General features: G+C 35.7%; 1 protein-coding gene across 1 annotated transcript in view; it reads right to left on the bottom strand.

Annotated features, from left to right (window-relative positions):
* FBXL4 (F-box and leucine rich repeat protein 4) overlaps positions 1–14,794 on the bottom strand; it is a 71,842-nt gene that overhangs the window by 34,639 nt on the left and 22,409 nt on the right. Inside the window, exons 4-5 of the mRNA XM_058566594.1 lie at positions 10,086–10,431; positions 1,422–1,666 (exon numbers count right to left, since the gene is read on the bottom strand). Of these exons, the coding sequence (XP_058422577.1) occupies positions 1,422–1,666; positions 10,086–10,431 (591 nt within the window). The remainder of the gene's footprint in view (positions 1–1,421; positions 1,667–10,085; positions 10,432–14,794) is intronic.

The following is a 14,794-nucleotide window of genomic DNA, read 5'->3' as shown; positions in this document are numbered from 1 at the left end:
GGAAAATTTGCAAATGAAGTGTGTGTGTTTGGGACAAGGGGAAGTAGAAAGGACTAAGCTGTGTTTCACTGGATAGCTGTCAAACGTCCAGCAATTTTTAAAATGTGGATTCTATAAAAATTCACTGAAATCACACTGCCAAAAAGAAATGCCTCATTTTTAAGCTATAGATATCCCCCCGAAGCAAATTTACATAATGAAAAAGAATTTTGTATACATAGTTTGTTATAAAATCTTTAGACTCTCTGACCCACAACACACAATGTTTTATCTAAGAACCCCTTCCCCTGGTTCTATTTCTGGCAAAAAAGAAAGAAACTCAGTGCATCCATGGTTTCAACATGTGCTATAAGCCATTACTGCCTGTGTTTATTTTTTACTTTGGTGCATGAGCTATCAATATTAGCATTTTGAACACATTATTACTATTTAAACATTATTTCATCCGAATCTAATGGTATCAAATATTTATTTCTGGACCTGCAACTTTATTTTTATAATCTGAGTCAAGGAGAAACAAGGCTCAATATACAAATTTCTAATTCATAAACCACTGTTCAGGAATGTATCCACTGGGGATGTGTGTAGAGAGAGTTCATGTTTAACTTCTAAAAACAGAATAGAAGATTATTCATTTATCAAACATAACAGATAATTTCTCCAAAGTTTCTACTCTTCATTATTTAACAACGAAATGATGGGATTATACTGTAACATACAATGAGAATAACCATCATCAAGGTTAAGAGAAGAACACCTGTTTGTATCATAAGACAAATTACTATGGTGTCACTAATGAATACGCACTTGTGCAAGCTTTCAAATGTTTAACAGGTGACATTTAATAGTAAGGAAACTAAATGCTTAAATAGAAAGGAGCAGAAACACCTGGGCAGGTCTGCAAGTGTGGTCTCCTATTTAGCATGCAATTCCATGCAATTTAGCATTGCATTTCCAACATAATTAGTTTAAATGAGCTTCTAAATTTGGGTGATGTATTGCACATGTAATTAAGATTTAATTAAAAATGTTCTATAATAAATTGTTTTCCATTTCTGACAAATCACATTACAGAAGTAGATTTTGATTTGGAAATAGTTTTTAAAATGTGTTAATCATCTGTGCTGAAAATATGAGAAAGAAAAAAGAAAGAGCTCTGTTGAAAGTTACTTGGGATTTTAAAAATATGAAGTAAAGGACATAGCTTCCCTTCCCATTATTATGAAGTTTAGCTGAAGAGCATGGTGAAACTCATTCACTTTTATAAGCAGAAGCATTCTGAACACGATGATACACAAAATGTATTTCTTTTTCATTTCTGTATAGTACATGGTATATAATTTCAAACTTTTATTATGGAAACTACTAGATAGTAAGTACAGCCTGCTGGTGAAATAACCTCAGCAAGGCTTAGTACTAACCTGCTAAATCCTGCAACAGAGATGAAGCCCCTATTGCCAGTCCAGGATAAATTAAGCCACTGGACAAGAGTGCAGCGAGCCTGTAGAAATTCCAGCGAGGTGTCATTGAGTTTTGCCCAGTACGGTTGCAGATTGAGGTGGATGTATTGCAGAGGATCACAGCAATGCTGGTTCAGTAGTTTGCAAGTCTGTGCTAATCTACATAGGTCAGGTAGTGTAAGATGATTCAGAATCAGTTGAATGAGCTATATAAAACAGAGAAACCCAGATCATCAAGATCGAAAAACAGTATCACTTTAGTAAGCATAGAATATGGTCTATTAATTCTATCATATATTTTATAACAATATTTTCACACACTAAATAAATCAACATTCAACAGAACTATCCAAATCAGAAGAAACCAGACATACATAGGACCACATGACATTTCGAAAGTGTTCAAAGTATACTCAGCTCATGTTAACTACTCATTTTTTTTTTTACAGTGCAAAGATATATTTTGGTAATCTGTTGAATAATACAATTTTTCAAATACTCAACATTTCCTGAACATCTACTACACACCAAACACTGATGACAGAGAGAAACGAGTTTCCATTTTCAGACTCCCTTGGGGATTGGTAAGTACAATGACGATAAGTACAATGTTTTCATAGCTTTGATAAAGAGAAGCATAAAATGCTACTAGAGCCTCAAACAAAACACAGGCCTAACCCCAAAGTGCAGGTGCACTTGTGCCAGGAAGGCTCAGCTTTAAAGGGTGAGAGGCTAATTAGGTGAAAGGAAAGACTAGTTAGTAGTAAAGATTGGTTACAAAGAGCCTCAGGGAGGATCTTGGATTTATCCCAAAAGCAATGAGGAGTCTTGAAAGGATTTAAACTGCACAGTGACAGGGTCAGATTTAGAAAATCACTGCAGGAGGTACTACTGGAGGCAGGGACACAGGAAAGGAAACCAGCCAGGAGGCTACTGCAGCATTCTAGGAACGAGAACACAGAGGCCTGCATAGGGCAGCTGGCAGTGATGATGGAGTAGTAAAGAGACACAAACAAGTATTGAGGAGGAGGAATCAAAAAGATTTCTCTCTCTAATTAAAACAGTTTCCTTGAACTAGTCCAAGATTTGTGTTTTCTTAATGGTGAATAGTTGGGGCCTTCTAAACTAATTTTCAAAGAACTACTGCTAAATATCCTAGTCTGAACCAAGAAACATAAAGCAAAAAAAAAAAGATCAAATATTTGCTAAATGGTAAAAACTTTTAGATAACAGAGAAGGTGGAGTTTTTTACTTAATGCAGTGTATTTCTCTAGCTACAGTTTTTGTTTGGCAAATACGCCCTTTAACCTAAATGCTTTTCTTTAATTTATTTGACTGTGTAGGCCCACTATTGATTTCAGGTCAGAATTTCACTGTTTTAGGCAGAAATATTACAAAATAAAGAGTGACAACAACCTGATATTTAAAATAAGTTTAAAGAGTGTATATAAAATATGAGCATTGCTAACACATATATTGAGTATAGTAAGGCTTGGGGTGTTTCTGCTATTTATTTTTAATACTTGAACTGCACTTTTAAAAAATACCATTAAGGTGTATATGTGCGTTATAAAAAGAAGGAAATACAAGGAAATTAAAAATTCGTCTAAAATCTCATCATCCGGATAATATGTAAACTGTTGACATGTAAAATACTACACAAGCAAAAGAAGATTCAGGTAAAACATTAGAAAACCCAAACATTGAAGAAACGTAGAAAATGAAAAGTTTCTCCCTCTATTCTCAAATCTAACAGTCTCTCTCCCCATTGGTAAGCCCTGTTAATGGTTTTTCTGATCTCTTCCAGATAAATGTGTGTGAAATTCTATTCTTAGATTTGCATTATCAGAATGATACTATATACAATGTTCTGTACCTTGGTTTTCTCATTTAATGATATATCTTGTAGATATTTCTATATCTGCACATACAAATCCACCCCACTCCATTTTACAGATGTGACATACTAATTCAACTAATTTCTCATTGATGTATTTCCCGTTTCTTTTTTCCTACTGCAAATAATACTGCAATATCATCGTATGTATGTACGTATGTACATCTTGGCAAACTTAGCAAATATACTTTAGGGTAAATTTCACGCATTTAAAAGTTTTGATATAAGCCCAAAATTGCCCTTCAGAATGTTTGCATCAATTTACCACAGTGTATAAAAGTACTCATTCACTTATATCCTAGCCAGCATTGATATCAATACTTTATATTTTGCCATTCTGAAAGGCAGAAAAAGAAAAAAAACAAAAACAAAAGAACAATATGGTGCTGTTGTTTTTATTAGCAGTTCTTCTTTTTTTTAAACTACAGAAATGTAACTCTTTGCCAAGGGAGTTGCCAACGTTTCCTTCTTTCCTGTGGTCTGTTTCTGGACTGTATTCTATTCCATTTATTTATCCATTATTTCTCCCATATCAGTAGCCCTCTGGATCAAATAAATAAGTTTTGTTCTAAATTTTTAAAGTTTATGAGTTGGAATGCACTAGATTGGGTGAAAATGAGAATCCATCTTCATTGTCGACCCACGAATATCAGCACTATAGCTTCATAATATGCTTTATTATCTGGTGGGATAGTGCCCCTGCCATCACTCTTCTTTTCCAGAATTTTCATGGTTTTTTTAGGTGAACTTTTCAGTTAAAAAAAAAGACCAAAAAATTGCATTTTAACTGGGACTTCACTGAATACATAGATTACTTTAAGGAAAACTGACACCCTTCTTGTGTCTTCCTACTCAAGGGCATGGTATGCTTTATCATTTAATGATCATTTATGTTCCTAGAGTTCCTAAATCTATTGATTTTTGTTAACTTTGTAACCTGCCAACTTACTTATTGTTCCTAATGGTTTTTGGTCTATTCTTCTGAGTATTCTAATACATAATCATATTGTCTGGACATGATGATGATTTTACAGCCTCCTTTCCAAAAACTGTGCCTTTTCTTTCTTTCTCACATCTTCCAACACTGGCTAGTATTTCCAGAACAACATTAAGTAACACTGCTGCCTTGTTCCTGGCTTTAATTTGAATGTAAGCCACAAATGGGAGGCACATATGTAATTTCAAATTTCTTAGTAACTACATTTCTTAAAAAGTCAAAAAGTCTATAGTTAATGAATACAGTACTGTAAACTTGAAAGGTGCTGAGAATAGACTTGAGCATTCTTACCACACACACAAACAAAAGAGTTAATGATAGCAGGCAATGTACGTGTTAATTATCTTGATCTTGATAATCATTCCACGGTGTACATGTATATCAAATCATCACGTTGTAGACTTTAAATATATACAATTATATTTGTCAATTATTCCTCAGTGAAGTATAAAAAAATAAAATAAGGTCAAAAGAAACCAGTGATATTAATTTTAATATATTTTATTTAATGAGATATATTAAAAATTATTTCAACATGTAATCAATATAAAAATTATTACTGAGATATTTTATTCTTTTTTTTGTATTAAATCTTTGAAATCCTATATTTTACACTTTCAGTACATCTCACTTCAGACTGGCCATTTTTCAAGTGCTCCACAGTACATGTGGCTAGTGGCTACCATATTGAATGATGCATTTCTGGTATTTGAAAGTTAAATATGATGCTAGCTTTTGGTTAATAATATTTGGTAGTAGACAATTAGTAGATAGCTTAATAAGGTATTTACTTTTTAACAGAGATGGATAAAAATTTGGATATCTATCTAGCTGTCATTTGTCAACCAATTTTGCACATCTACTGAGATAATCCTAGGATTTTTCTCCTTTTGACCTAGTACTACGGTATATTATTATACAGATTCTCTGATACTAAAACACCCTTGAATTCCAGGAATACATCCTGAATGATTCTATTGTATTATCTTTTAAAATAATGCTATTACTATATTTTGTTTGCAGAAGTAAAATTAGTCAGTAGTTTTCTTTTCATTTCTTTTTTGTGAGGAAGATTAGCCCTGAGCTAACATCCAATGCCAATCCTCCTCTTTTTGCTGAGGAAGATCTGACCCTGGGCTAACATCCATGCCCACCTTCCTCTATTTCATATGGGATGCCACCACAGCATGGCTTGACAAGTGGTGCATTGGTGCACGCCTGGGATCCGAACCTGTGAACCCCGGGCCGCCGAAGTGGAGTGCACGCACTTAACCGCTGCACCACCGGGCCAGCCCCATCACTAGTTTTCTTTTTATGTGCTATATAGTATTACACTGGCTTCATAAAAAAGTTGAAAACCTTCCTTTTCTCTATGCTATGAAAGAGTTTAAATAATATAGGATTTATCTTTCTTAAATGTTTGAAAGAACCTATGAGCCATCTGGGCTTGGCAACAGTAGGACCTTAAATATTTGTAGAATGAATTAAAAATTTGTCATTTTAACTACAATATTAATAGTTATTTCAGTAGAATTTTTAAGCAGTTAGTGCAAAGAAGCATTAAAAGTTAAATATATCCCTGTATCAAAGGATAAATAATTTACTTTTTCCAGGTGATTTGTAATTTAAATAACGCTCAGCAATTTCTGGCATCATTCCAAACAAAAGTCACCAATATTAAAAGATGTATAATGTGTGAAAACATTCTATGATACTTAATACTATATTTTAAGCAAATATCAAAATAGAAAAAGAACAATGAAAAGTCACTGAGACCATGACATTGACATGTGAAAGAGTACTTTTGGATTTTGATTAAATAAAAGATAGGTTTCAGGCCTACAAGACAATATCCATTAATCATTACTCATCTAGTATCTAGTGTCTGTCAAAACATGTTTTTATATGGGGGCATCCTAGCATAAAGTACCATTTGACACCACAGTGAATGTAGGATGTGATGTGTTGGGAAGGACTCCCAAACCAAAGTTGTTGTATCTGTTTTATCTACTCAAAACCTACTCTTACTCATAATATTTTATTTTCAACTCTGGAAACTTTATATCACTTGACATATTTAAATGTGTTGGGTTTTATTCCTTTAAATAATTTGGGTAACTTTTTTTTAAAGGAGTTTCTTTTTTTACTCATTGTGAAATCATTCAGCTTTTTGCAGTATTAACTCTTTATGCGTGGTACTCTGCTTTCATCATGGCTAATTAACGTCCTCCAGGACTTCGGATTCTATCTCCTGGTTTCTTCTATTGTGACTTTGTTGCACTGATTAAACCCCCTGCGTGTACTGGACACTTTCCCTCTCTAGTAGCTCCTTCCCTTCAGCATACAAACGTGCTGAAATCTCTCCCAACCTGCATCACAAACAGAAATCTTCCCACTCTGCTGTATCCTCCACCACTCACTTGTCTTTTCGCCCTTTAAATGGTAAGTTAGAACAGATAATACCTGTAATAATTTCATACTCTCCCTCATTTTGACATGCCTTTTTTTTTGAGTGCGACACAAAGGGGTGGAGTGTTAGTCAGGATGCCAGGTGTTACTCCTTATTGGTGGACAGTCTTATCCACGTTAGAGCCCATAATTAGAGTATATTATCAGAAGTATTTTTCTTCCCATACTCAGAGAGTAAACACTTTTTGTCTCTGCTTCCTCCCCCTTCCTTGATGCCTTAACAAAATACAGTAAGGTTTTCTCATCCCTCCCCCTATGTTCATGGCTCTGTCGAACTGATAATAGTAAAGAATTATCAAAGATCTCCCAAAGACCAAAACGAGTGGGCACTCGTTACTTGGCTCTCTGCAGCAATGTGGCTGACTACATCCTTTTTACGTTTTTTATACCTCTTTAGTTTCCTATTGCTTTGCTTTTAAGACTCTCATCTTTGTCCTAAGTGCCTTTTCTGACTTGTCTTCCTCTATGGTACTCTTAGATGTTAGTATTTCCAGAATTCTATTCTTGACCCTTATTCACACTCCACAGAGTTTTCACCTATCAATTTCATCTCCATGGTGCCCCTCTCCCTTTCAAGTAGACTCACTCAAACATAAACTTAGACCTTCCTTCTGAGTTTCAAACTCAAATAGCTACTGCCTACTGTCCTCAACCAGACAGGTCTGCTTTGATGAATCACAGGCACCTCAAAGTCAAAACGCCCTTCCCACTTTCCCCCACTGTTTTCTGGTTAATGGCATGTCCATCCACCAAGTCATTTCAACCTGAAACCTGAAAGTCCCTCTGATGTTCTGCTTCATCTCCACATTCACTAGTTACTTTTGATTGCAACCTTCTGCATCTCTGAAATATTTCTCCCACTCATTTCCTTTCCAAACCTTCCAGTATCCAGGGCTTCATCATTTCTTGACTAAATTACTGTAGTAGTTTCCTAACTGGTGTCTCTGCCTCCCACCCTGACCTCCTTTTGGTCTCTTCTTCATTTACCAACAGAGTAATCTAAGACAGAAATCTCATTTTGTTATTCTCCTTTTTAAAATAAATAAAATGAAACCCTCAATGTTTCCCTACTAACTACAGAAAAGGTTCACAATCTTTCTTTTTTTGCTGAGGAAGATTCACCCTGAGCTAACATTCACTGCCAATCTTCCTCTTTTCATATGTGAGCCGCCGCCACAGCACGGCCACTGACAGACAAGTTGGGTAGGCCCGCGCCCAGGAACCAAACCGGGGCCGCTGAAGCAGAGCACGCCAAACTTAACCACTAGGCCACTGGGGCTGGCCCTCACAATCTTTTTTATACCACGACACACTTGAAAGACAAAATTTACATGAGGCCAAACACCTGGACAATTATGCTAATTATGAGCCAAAGCATGTGCAAAAATGCCTGCATATTATGGATAATTTCCAGAATGTTAGCTATTGTTCCACACCTTTCTCTCCCACTCAAAAAAAGCATGTGAAGAACACAAGAGAACACAAGAGAGTGTGAAATTATTAGAAGTATAATCTTGAATCTGCTCTAATTTTTTACCAAAAGTAAGTTATTTATAAAGTCTGAAGTACCTATGACTCCCCCCAACTGAATTTGCTGAATATACTGGAGAAACACAGCACCCTGAGGGCCACTGGCTAAAGGGATAAAATCCTCTTGTAGGATTTTATAGAGGGCCACAGGGCCCTCTATGATGCAGCAGAGTAGGCTGTGCACTGCCAATGCTAGGATGTCCCAATCACTATCATCTATGTGGATGGTGTCTTGTGGAGTTACGCACTGAGGCCTCCCTGAGCCTCCATCCAGTTTCATCTCTTGTAGCTTCTGCTGTCAAATCTTGTTCCATTCATACTGAAATACTGGAGTTCCCAAACAGGTCACAGAGGTTCACTTCTTCTTGCCTTTGTACAATCTCTTCCCTCTGCCTGAAGTCCCCCTCAGTTACTCACTTGAATGCTATGTGTCAAGCATTTTATCGGGTCTGGATAAAATTCAATAAACTGTTTAAAATATATATATTTGCTGAATTTAAATTTCTATTTTGTAGTTTTAGGAAATGGGTAAGAATCAAAGGGATTTAGTTTCCTCCAGATGAACTGCTCCTACTGCTGCCAGGACAGATCTGCCTCGGAACACTGTCACTATCCCATGCTCCTCTTTCCCCAACTCAGCTCTTCCTGCATCTTTTCTCCCTCCTCCCACTAAGGGCCAGAGGGTCTTCTCCCATCTGTGAAGCTTCCTTTCCATATCACAAGAACTGACCGAGAAGGCCGGGGTTGGATCCTGCTCCCATGGCTTACTGACTGAATTACCTTGGATCCTTAAATTCAACTTTATGTGGCAACTTTAGCTACTTCACAGGATGTACCATAGCATTTTAACAGTAAAATGTTGTACAGGCATTACAGTTACTGTTAGGCATTCAGAAGGCTATCTTATTGTTCCATGCAAGTTAAGGCTACCTGTGTTATTACAATGAAACCTGAAATACCCACTAATTTGGAAGAGGGGATAGTCTGAATTGGTTAAAATTTGACTTTATAAATTTTTCTTAAAAAGATCTGATTATATTATTTTTAACCACACACAGCAGTTCTCAGCAGGGGACAGAAATAGCTGGTCCTACCCCTACCCCACCCCCTGGGGTGTTACTGGCATTTGATGCCTGGAGCCAAGGAGGCTAAATTTGCTGCAGAAACGCCCCTGTGGGCACACACTGAAAAAAGACATTAGGTAAAGGCACTCTGCACCTGCCTGGACCAAAAATTATTTCTAGTTAGAAGAATATAGAATAGAGTTAGTACAGAAGAATAAATGACACTTGGAGAAACTGTGGACTTTTAAATAGAATAAGCATTTCTCTCACAATCTTATTAATACTCATTTTTAACAGCAAATCATCTTTAACATAACTGGTATAAAGTTAAGCACATATTGCCCATATTTACATTGCATAATTATGAATTAAAGTGGAGTGTAATTTATAAGTGGTTTCTGTATTTTGGTTATTGTTAGTCAGCAATATAATAACATATATTTAATAGTTTATCCAGAATCACTAAAGTCAGCAGAGAACAAAAGTGGTGAAATTACTCAACATAATTTTGTCCAGTTTTTCCAAAATCAAAATAAACAATACATCAGATTATACACATCTTACCAACGCTTCTATCTCTCAGATATCTAGCAAAAAAATCATTAATACCTAAAAATTTTAAAATTATAATGTATGTCCAATATTGCTACTGACTATCTTTGGCTTACCTCATAAGGTAGTTTATCAAAATATCCATTACTTGGCCCTTCCCTGAGGGCAGTACTGCTAAACTTTTTGTTAAGATTGTCCATTCCACAACCATCCTCTTCTTCATAGTCATCTTCTTCTAGATCATTCATGTCAATGAGTGAAGTCTTGAGAGAAAGCACTGGCTTGTCCTTCATACCATGTAATACAACTGCATCTAATTCAGTGTAATAATCCAGAAGAGAACTATTTACTTCCAGCCGTATAAGATTTGTAGGAAAGTTTATCTGCTTAATACAAGGTTTAAACTGGCGAGCCTGGGAAGCATTCACCTTCGTAGGTCTCTCTGACCAAAGAATCTCCCATCTGCCAAAGAAAGAAACTTCCCTATAATACAGTTTAGAATGAGATTTGCTGTTACCTTACGGTTATGGCCCCATGCCCAATACATGACAGTGCGAAGCAAAGGCATAAGGTGAATACAATTAAACACAAGTATTGTTTCAAGGACGTGAAAAAGTTTTAAAAACTAAATGTCACCGACCTTGTTACTTAAGATATTTTTACTACTTAAATTATTTTGACACTTCCTAGAAAGTCCTTTTTGGCAGATTTCACATTAGTCAGTTAAAAACTGGAATAGGGAGACAGAGGTACATGAAGAGTAACATTTGGCTTTATAGAAAAAGTAAACCCTAAGTAAGAATAAAGCTCACAGGTCAAGCTCTCCTGCATGCCTCTCCTAAACCAGCTGTGGAAACTAAATTCATCATCTTGCCTCACAAAGGTCTCCTTTTCCAGCTTTTCCATTTCTGTTACTGGCATCATAAAAACTCAAAACTTTCATTATCTTTGATTTTCTTTTATCCAGCCAGTAAGTTTTGTCAAATTTTTCATGAAGTTTTCTCCATATATGCCCTTCTCCTAAATTTCCATTATTGTCATCTTGTAGTCATCCTTGTACCTAGCAAGTATCGAACACATAACAGGTGAATAACGTTTTCTCCTGTTCCTCCAAAATGAACTCCCATTTTCCAGCCAGATTAACCATTACTTTCCAGATAATAAACTTATTTCCACCTTTGTGTCTTTTTTCACGTTGTCTCCCCCCAATGAAATGCCTAACCAACAATTACCTGCCCAACTATTCTTTAAGGCCCAACTCATATTCCATCTCTTCATATAAGTCTTCTTATAAAACTATTTTCCTAAATTATTTAGATTCTTCATAACATAGGATCATTAGATATATAATATTCTCATATATATGTCATAAGTAACCATTTCTAATATGTTTCCTAATATAGGAAATTTCCTAATATAGAGAAATTAGAAACATAAAAAGTACTTTAATAAACAGCTTTTTTTATTTCTAATTATTTAGAATTTTAATAAAGATTTTATGTCCAAGACTAAGAATATTTTTACGTTTCTCAACACATACTACAAACTGCTTTCAAAGCTTATGCCAATAGTATATAAGAATGACCACTGAAAGCATTATTTATTTTTTAAAATAATCTCTAATTTCACAGGTAGCTATATCTCCATATGACACAATTTATAATTCACTGATTTATACTAATAACACTTAAAATGTTTTCATACACTTATTAATCATATGAGGGTTTTTCTCCCTCCAATATATTGTCAGTTCATTTCCTTGGCCCAATGACCTCCTGAGATCTAAGTAAAAACTGATCACGGCAAGGTATATAGGAAACTGAAATAGACAAAAGAGTGTGAAACTCGGGAGAAATCTGAGCCCAAACTATAGAAGTCATCAACATACAGGTACCCTAATGGTCTTTAGGCCAACATGGGAGCAAGAAGGGCATATAGCACCAATCTTAGGAGAATGGAGAAGGAAAGTATGGTAATTTCTATCTTTGGGAATAAAAGCAAAAGGCAGAAGCTCAATGGAGATTCTAGTAAACATATCATTAAACATAACAGTGGGCACTTTTGCAGTTCCTAGAAGCTTTACAGCCACTCAATGTTTGCCAGTTTTAATGATTCTCTCCTGAAAATTAGGAAGAAAACCCATCAAACATAAATTTGAGCCTGTGAGTATCTGTATTCCGAGACAAAATACAAGTAGGAATGGAGAGATTGGTCCCACTCTATAACCAATCCTGGGAGGCAGGGGAAGAGTTCCAAAGGACAGAGCAGGTTGTGGTAGGTTTATGGAGGAAAGGAAAGCAGGCTGGGCATCTTCTTCTTCTTGTGACAAGGCAGAAAAGCAAATCTGGAATGCCATCCTAGACCTAAGAAGAGCCCCTAGAGCTTAACTGCAAAAATCTTGAGAGTTCCTAACAATGGAAGTGATTTGAATGTTCTAATATAAATCTATGCAGTTAAGTAGAGCTAGCCATACAGGTACAGGGAAACAGAAGGATGAAACATTTGAACTATGTTGGTGGGAAAATACATTCCTAATTTTGGACAGTCTATTTCCAAGAATCATGGGGTAAATGGTGGAATGCATGAGAAAATTCAAACTTCAGTTTTACTCATTTTTGTTGCTACTACAAAATGATGTCAGATGTACTGGAGGAACGTTTCACGTCTGAGAAACAGGGACCGTTCAGGCCCCTGTGAAATAGCTGCCTGTACTGGTTCACAACACATGTGGACTAAACCAGCCTATTTTATTGTTTAGCTTCAATGAGGGGTTTTTATGAGGCTTAACAGAAACACTGAAAATGTAATACAGAAATCATCTCTGCCAGGTCCTTTGCAATACATAAACAGACACCATATGTTTGTTCTTCATGTATAGCTCGAATTTCACTATAATGTAAATTACATTATAAAATTACAAATGTAAGCTTAAAGAAGAGAATTGGTTAGAGTAGAAATATTTTATTTTAATAATGTGTTAATCTACTCAAATCCTCTCTATCTTGCAGAATGGACAAGGTTAAGATGATGCTTTAAATTGATTTCCTTAACATTTCCGTTATGTTTAAACATACCAGATTTAATGCTATTTTAGCATCATTTTCGCTTCTGACTTCTACATAGCATGAACATTATATATTTAGTTATGTATATCATAAGTTGTAAATATGATAGCATACTTAAAACAATATCAGTATCTTAGTTTTTAGAAACATTTAAAAATGTCTAAATTTTAAACTCTCAAGTATCATTAGTTTATCTATATTTTATTTTGATTTTTCTTGATAACCTAAAAAGTAACAAAGAAAAAACGATAAAAAGACAAAAATTATTTTATAGGTCTGTGGCCATTTGAATTAAGTTAACATTAACTAGGAGACCAACACATATTGATTTGGGGATATCTACATGAAGGTGAATTCTTGTTTAAAATTCCCTAATAGAACTAGAATATATTATTTCAAGGTAGAAAGAGAAGGGTATCTATTTTATCCAACAAGAGAATATGCCAATGTCTTTTTATTCTGGAAAACTAAAGCTAGAATCTTAAAAACTAGTTAGTGAAAACAAGCAAATACAAACAAATGCACATATGCATGTATGTGCATGTGTACACACACACACTTTTCTGTGACACAGCTAGAACTCTTTTAATCCTCTAGACCCAGGGCAGTGTTGATGTGATTAAACTACTTTAAGTCACGGCCTTTGTAGTCCGTACATTTATGTGTTTACTATATATGCTCACACACTATATTTATCTACTGGACAAATCTGACAAATCTAACGTCCTATGTAAGTATTTTAAGTATATAGTATCACAGGTGCAAAATTCAGCTTGGAATCCCTTTCAGGCTGTGCTTCAGTCTGCACTTGGAGCACTTAATTCTGGGATGGTGACCAACAGCATTCTCTTCACCAGCCCACTTATTTCTCTTTCTGTTGATTGTACTGAATGCCTACTGTGTGTCCAGTGCCTGGAAACAAAGAAACAAACCACTTGTCTCTGTGACTGTTGACCTGTTGTTACCTCACCAAGAAAGTGTCTCTAGGTATCCCAGGAAGCAGCAGGTAGACAAGAGAGGAAGAGAGATGTTCATCAATGGAAACCGGAGAAAATATGTTTTCTAACCTATTCAGGTTGGAAGCCAGGCACATGGATGCAAAAAGCTTCCCAACAACCAAAATTCTCCTGGTTAGTAAGCACATTTAGTAGCCAGTGCAAAGCAAGTTCTCTTGCCAACACTGTTCCATTTCACCAGCTGCAAGTGAAGGGACAGAACAGAAAACCAAACGCGAATAAAAGAAAAGTATTCTGATAGGTGTACCTACTCACTCCTTGCCTCCCAGCCCATCTTTAATTGGAACTAACAAACCGGCATCTGCTTTAAAAAGAATCAACCAGTAAAAGCTGTGGTCAATTCTGATTTAAATGATACAATCACGCTTCTTGGCCCACAAAGTCAAGGGGACCCGACCAAGACGAATTTGTGAAATCGTTACTTAAGCAACTCCCTTTGGCAGCAAATTTTCTCTGTGACAGCCACTTTCTCCCTGCTTTCTTCACTTCAATACTATATAGTTACAATGCTTTTAACACCCAAAAAAAAAAGATCCATACCACTAAATTTTAGCCCCAAATAACTTTATTCCAATCAGTCTTCAATTTGACCTGAATTTGTCATTGTCTTCCTCCTCTTTTCATTGTCTCTCTCTTCCAACACATAACCCTGCACTAGCCTATTTTCTGACTCTTACACAAGCATCCATTAAGATCTTATCCTCAGCACCAGGACACTCTATTTCCTTTTTTCTTTTCTCTTAA

This window comes from Diceros bicornis, chromosome 23 (genome assembly GCF_020826845.1).
Source record: "Diceros bicornis minor isolate mBicDic1 chromosome 23, mDicBic1.mat.cur, whole genome shotgun sequence".
Classification (NCBI taxonomy): Eukaryota; Metazoa; Chordata; class Mammalia; order Perissodactyla; family Rhinocerotidae; genus Diceros; species Diceros bicornis.
Note: the sequence above shows the minus strand (reverse complement) of the source record. Positions and strands in the feature narration are given on the sequence as shown.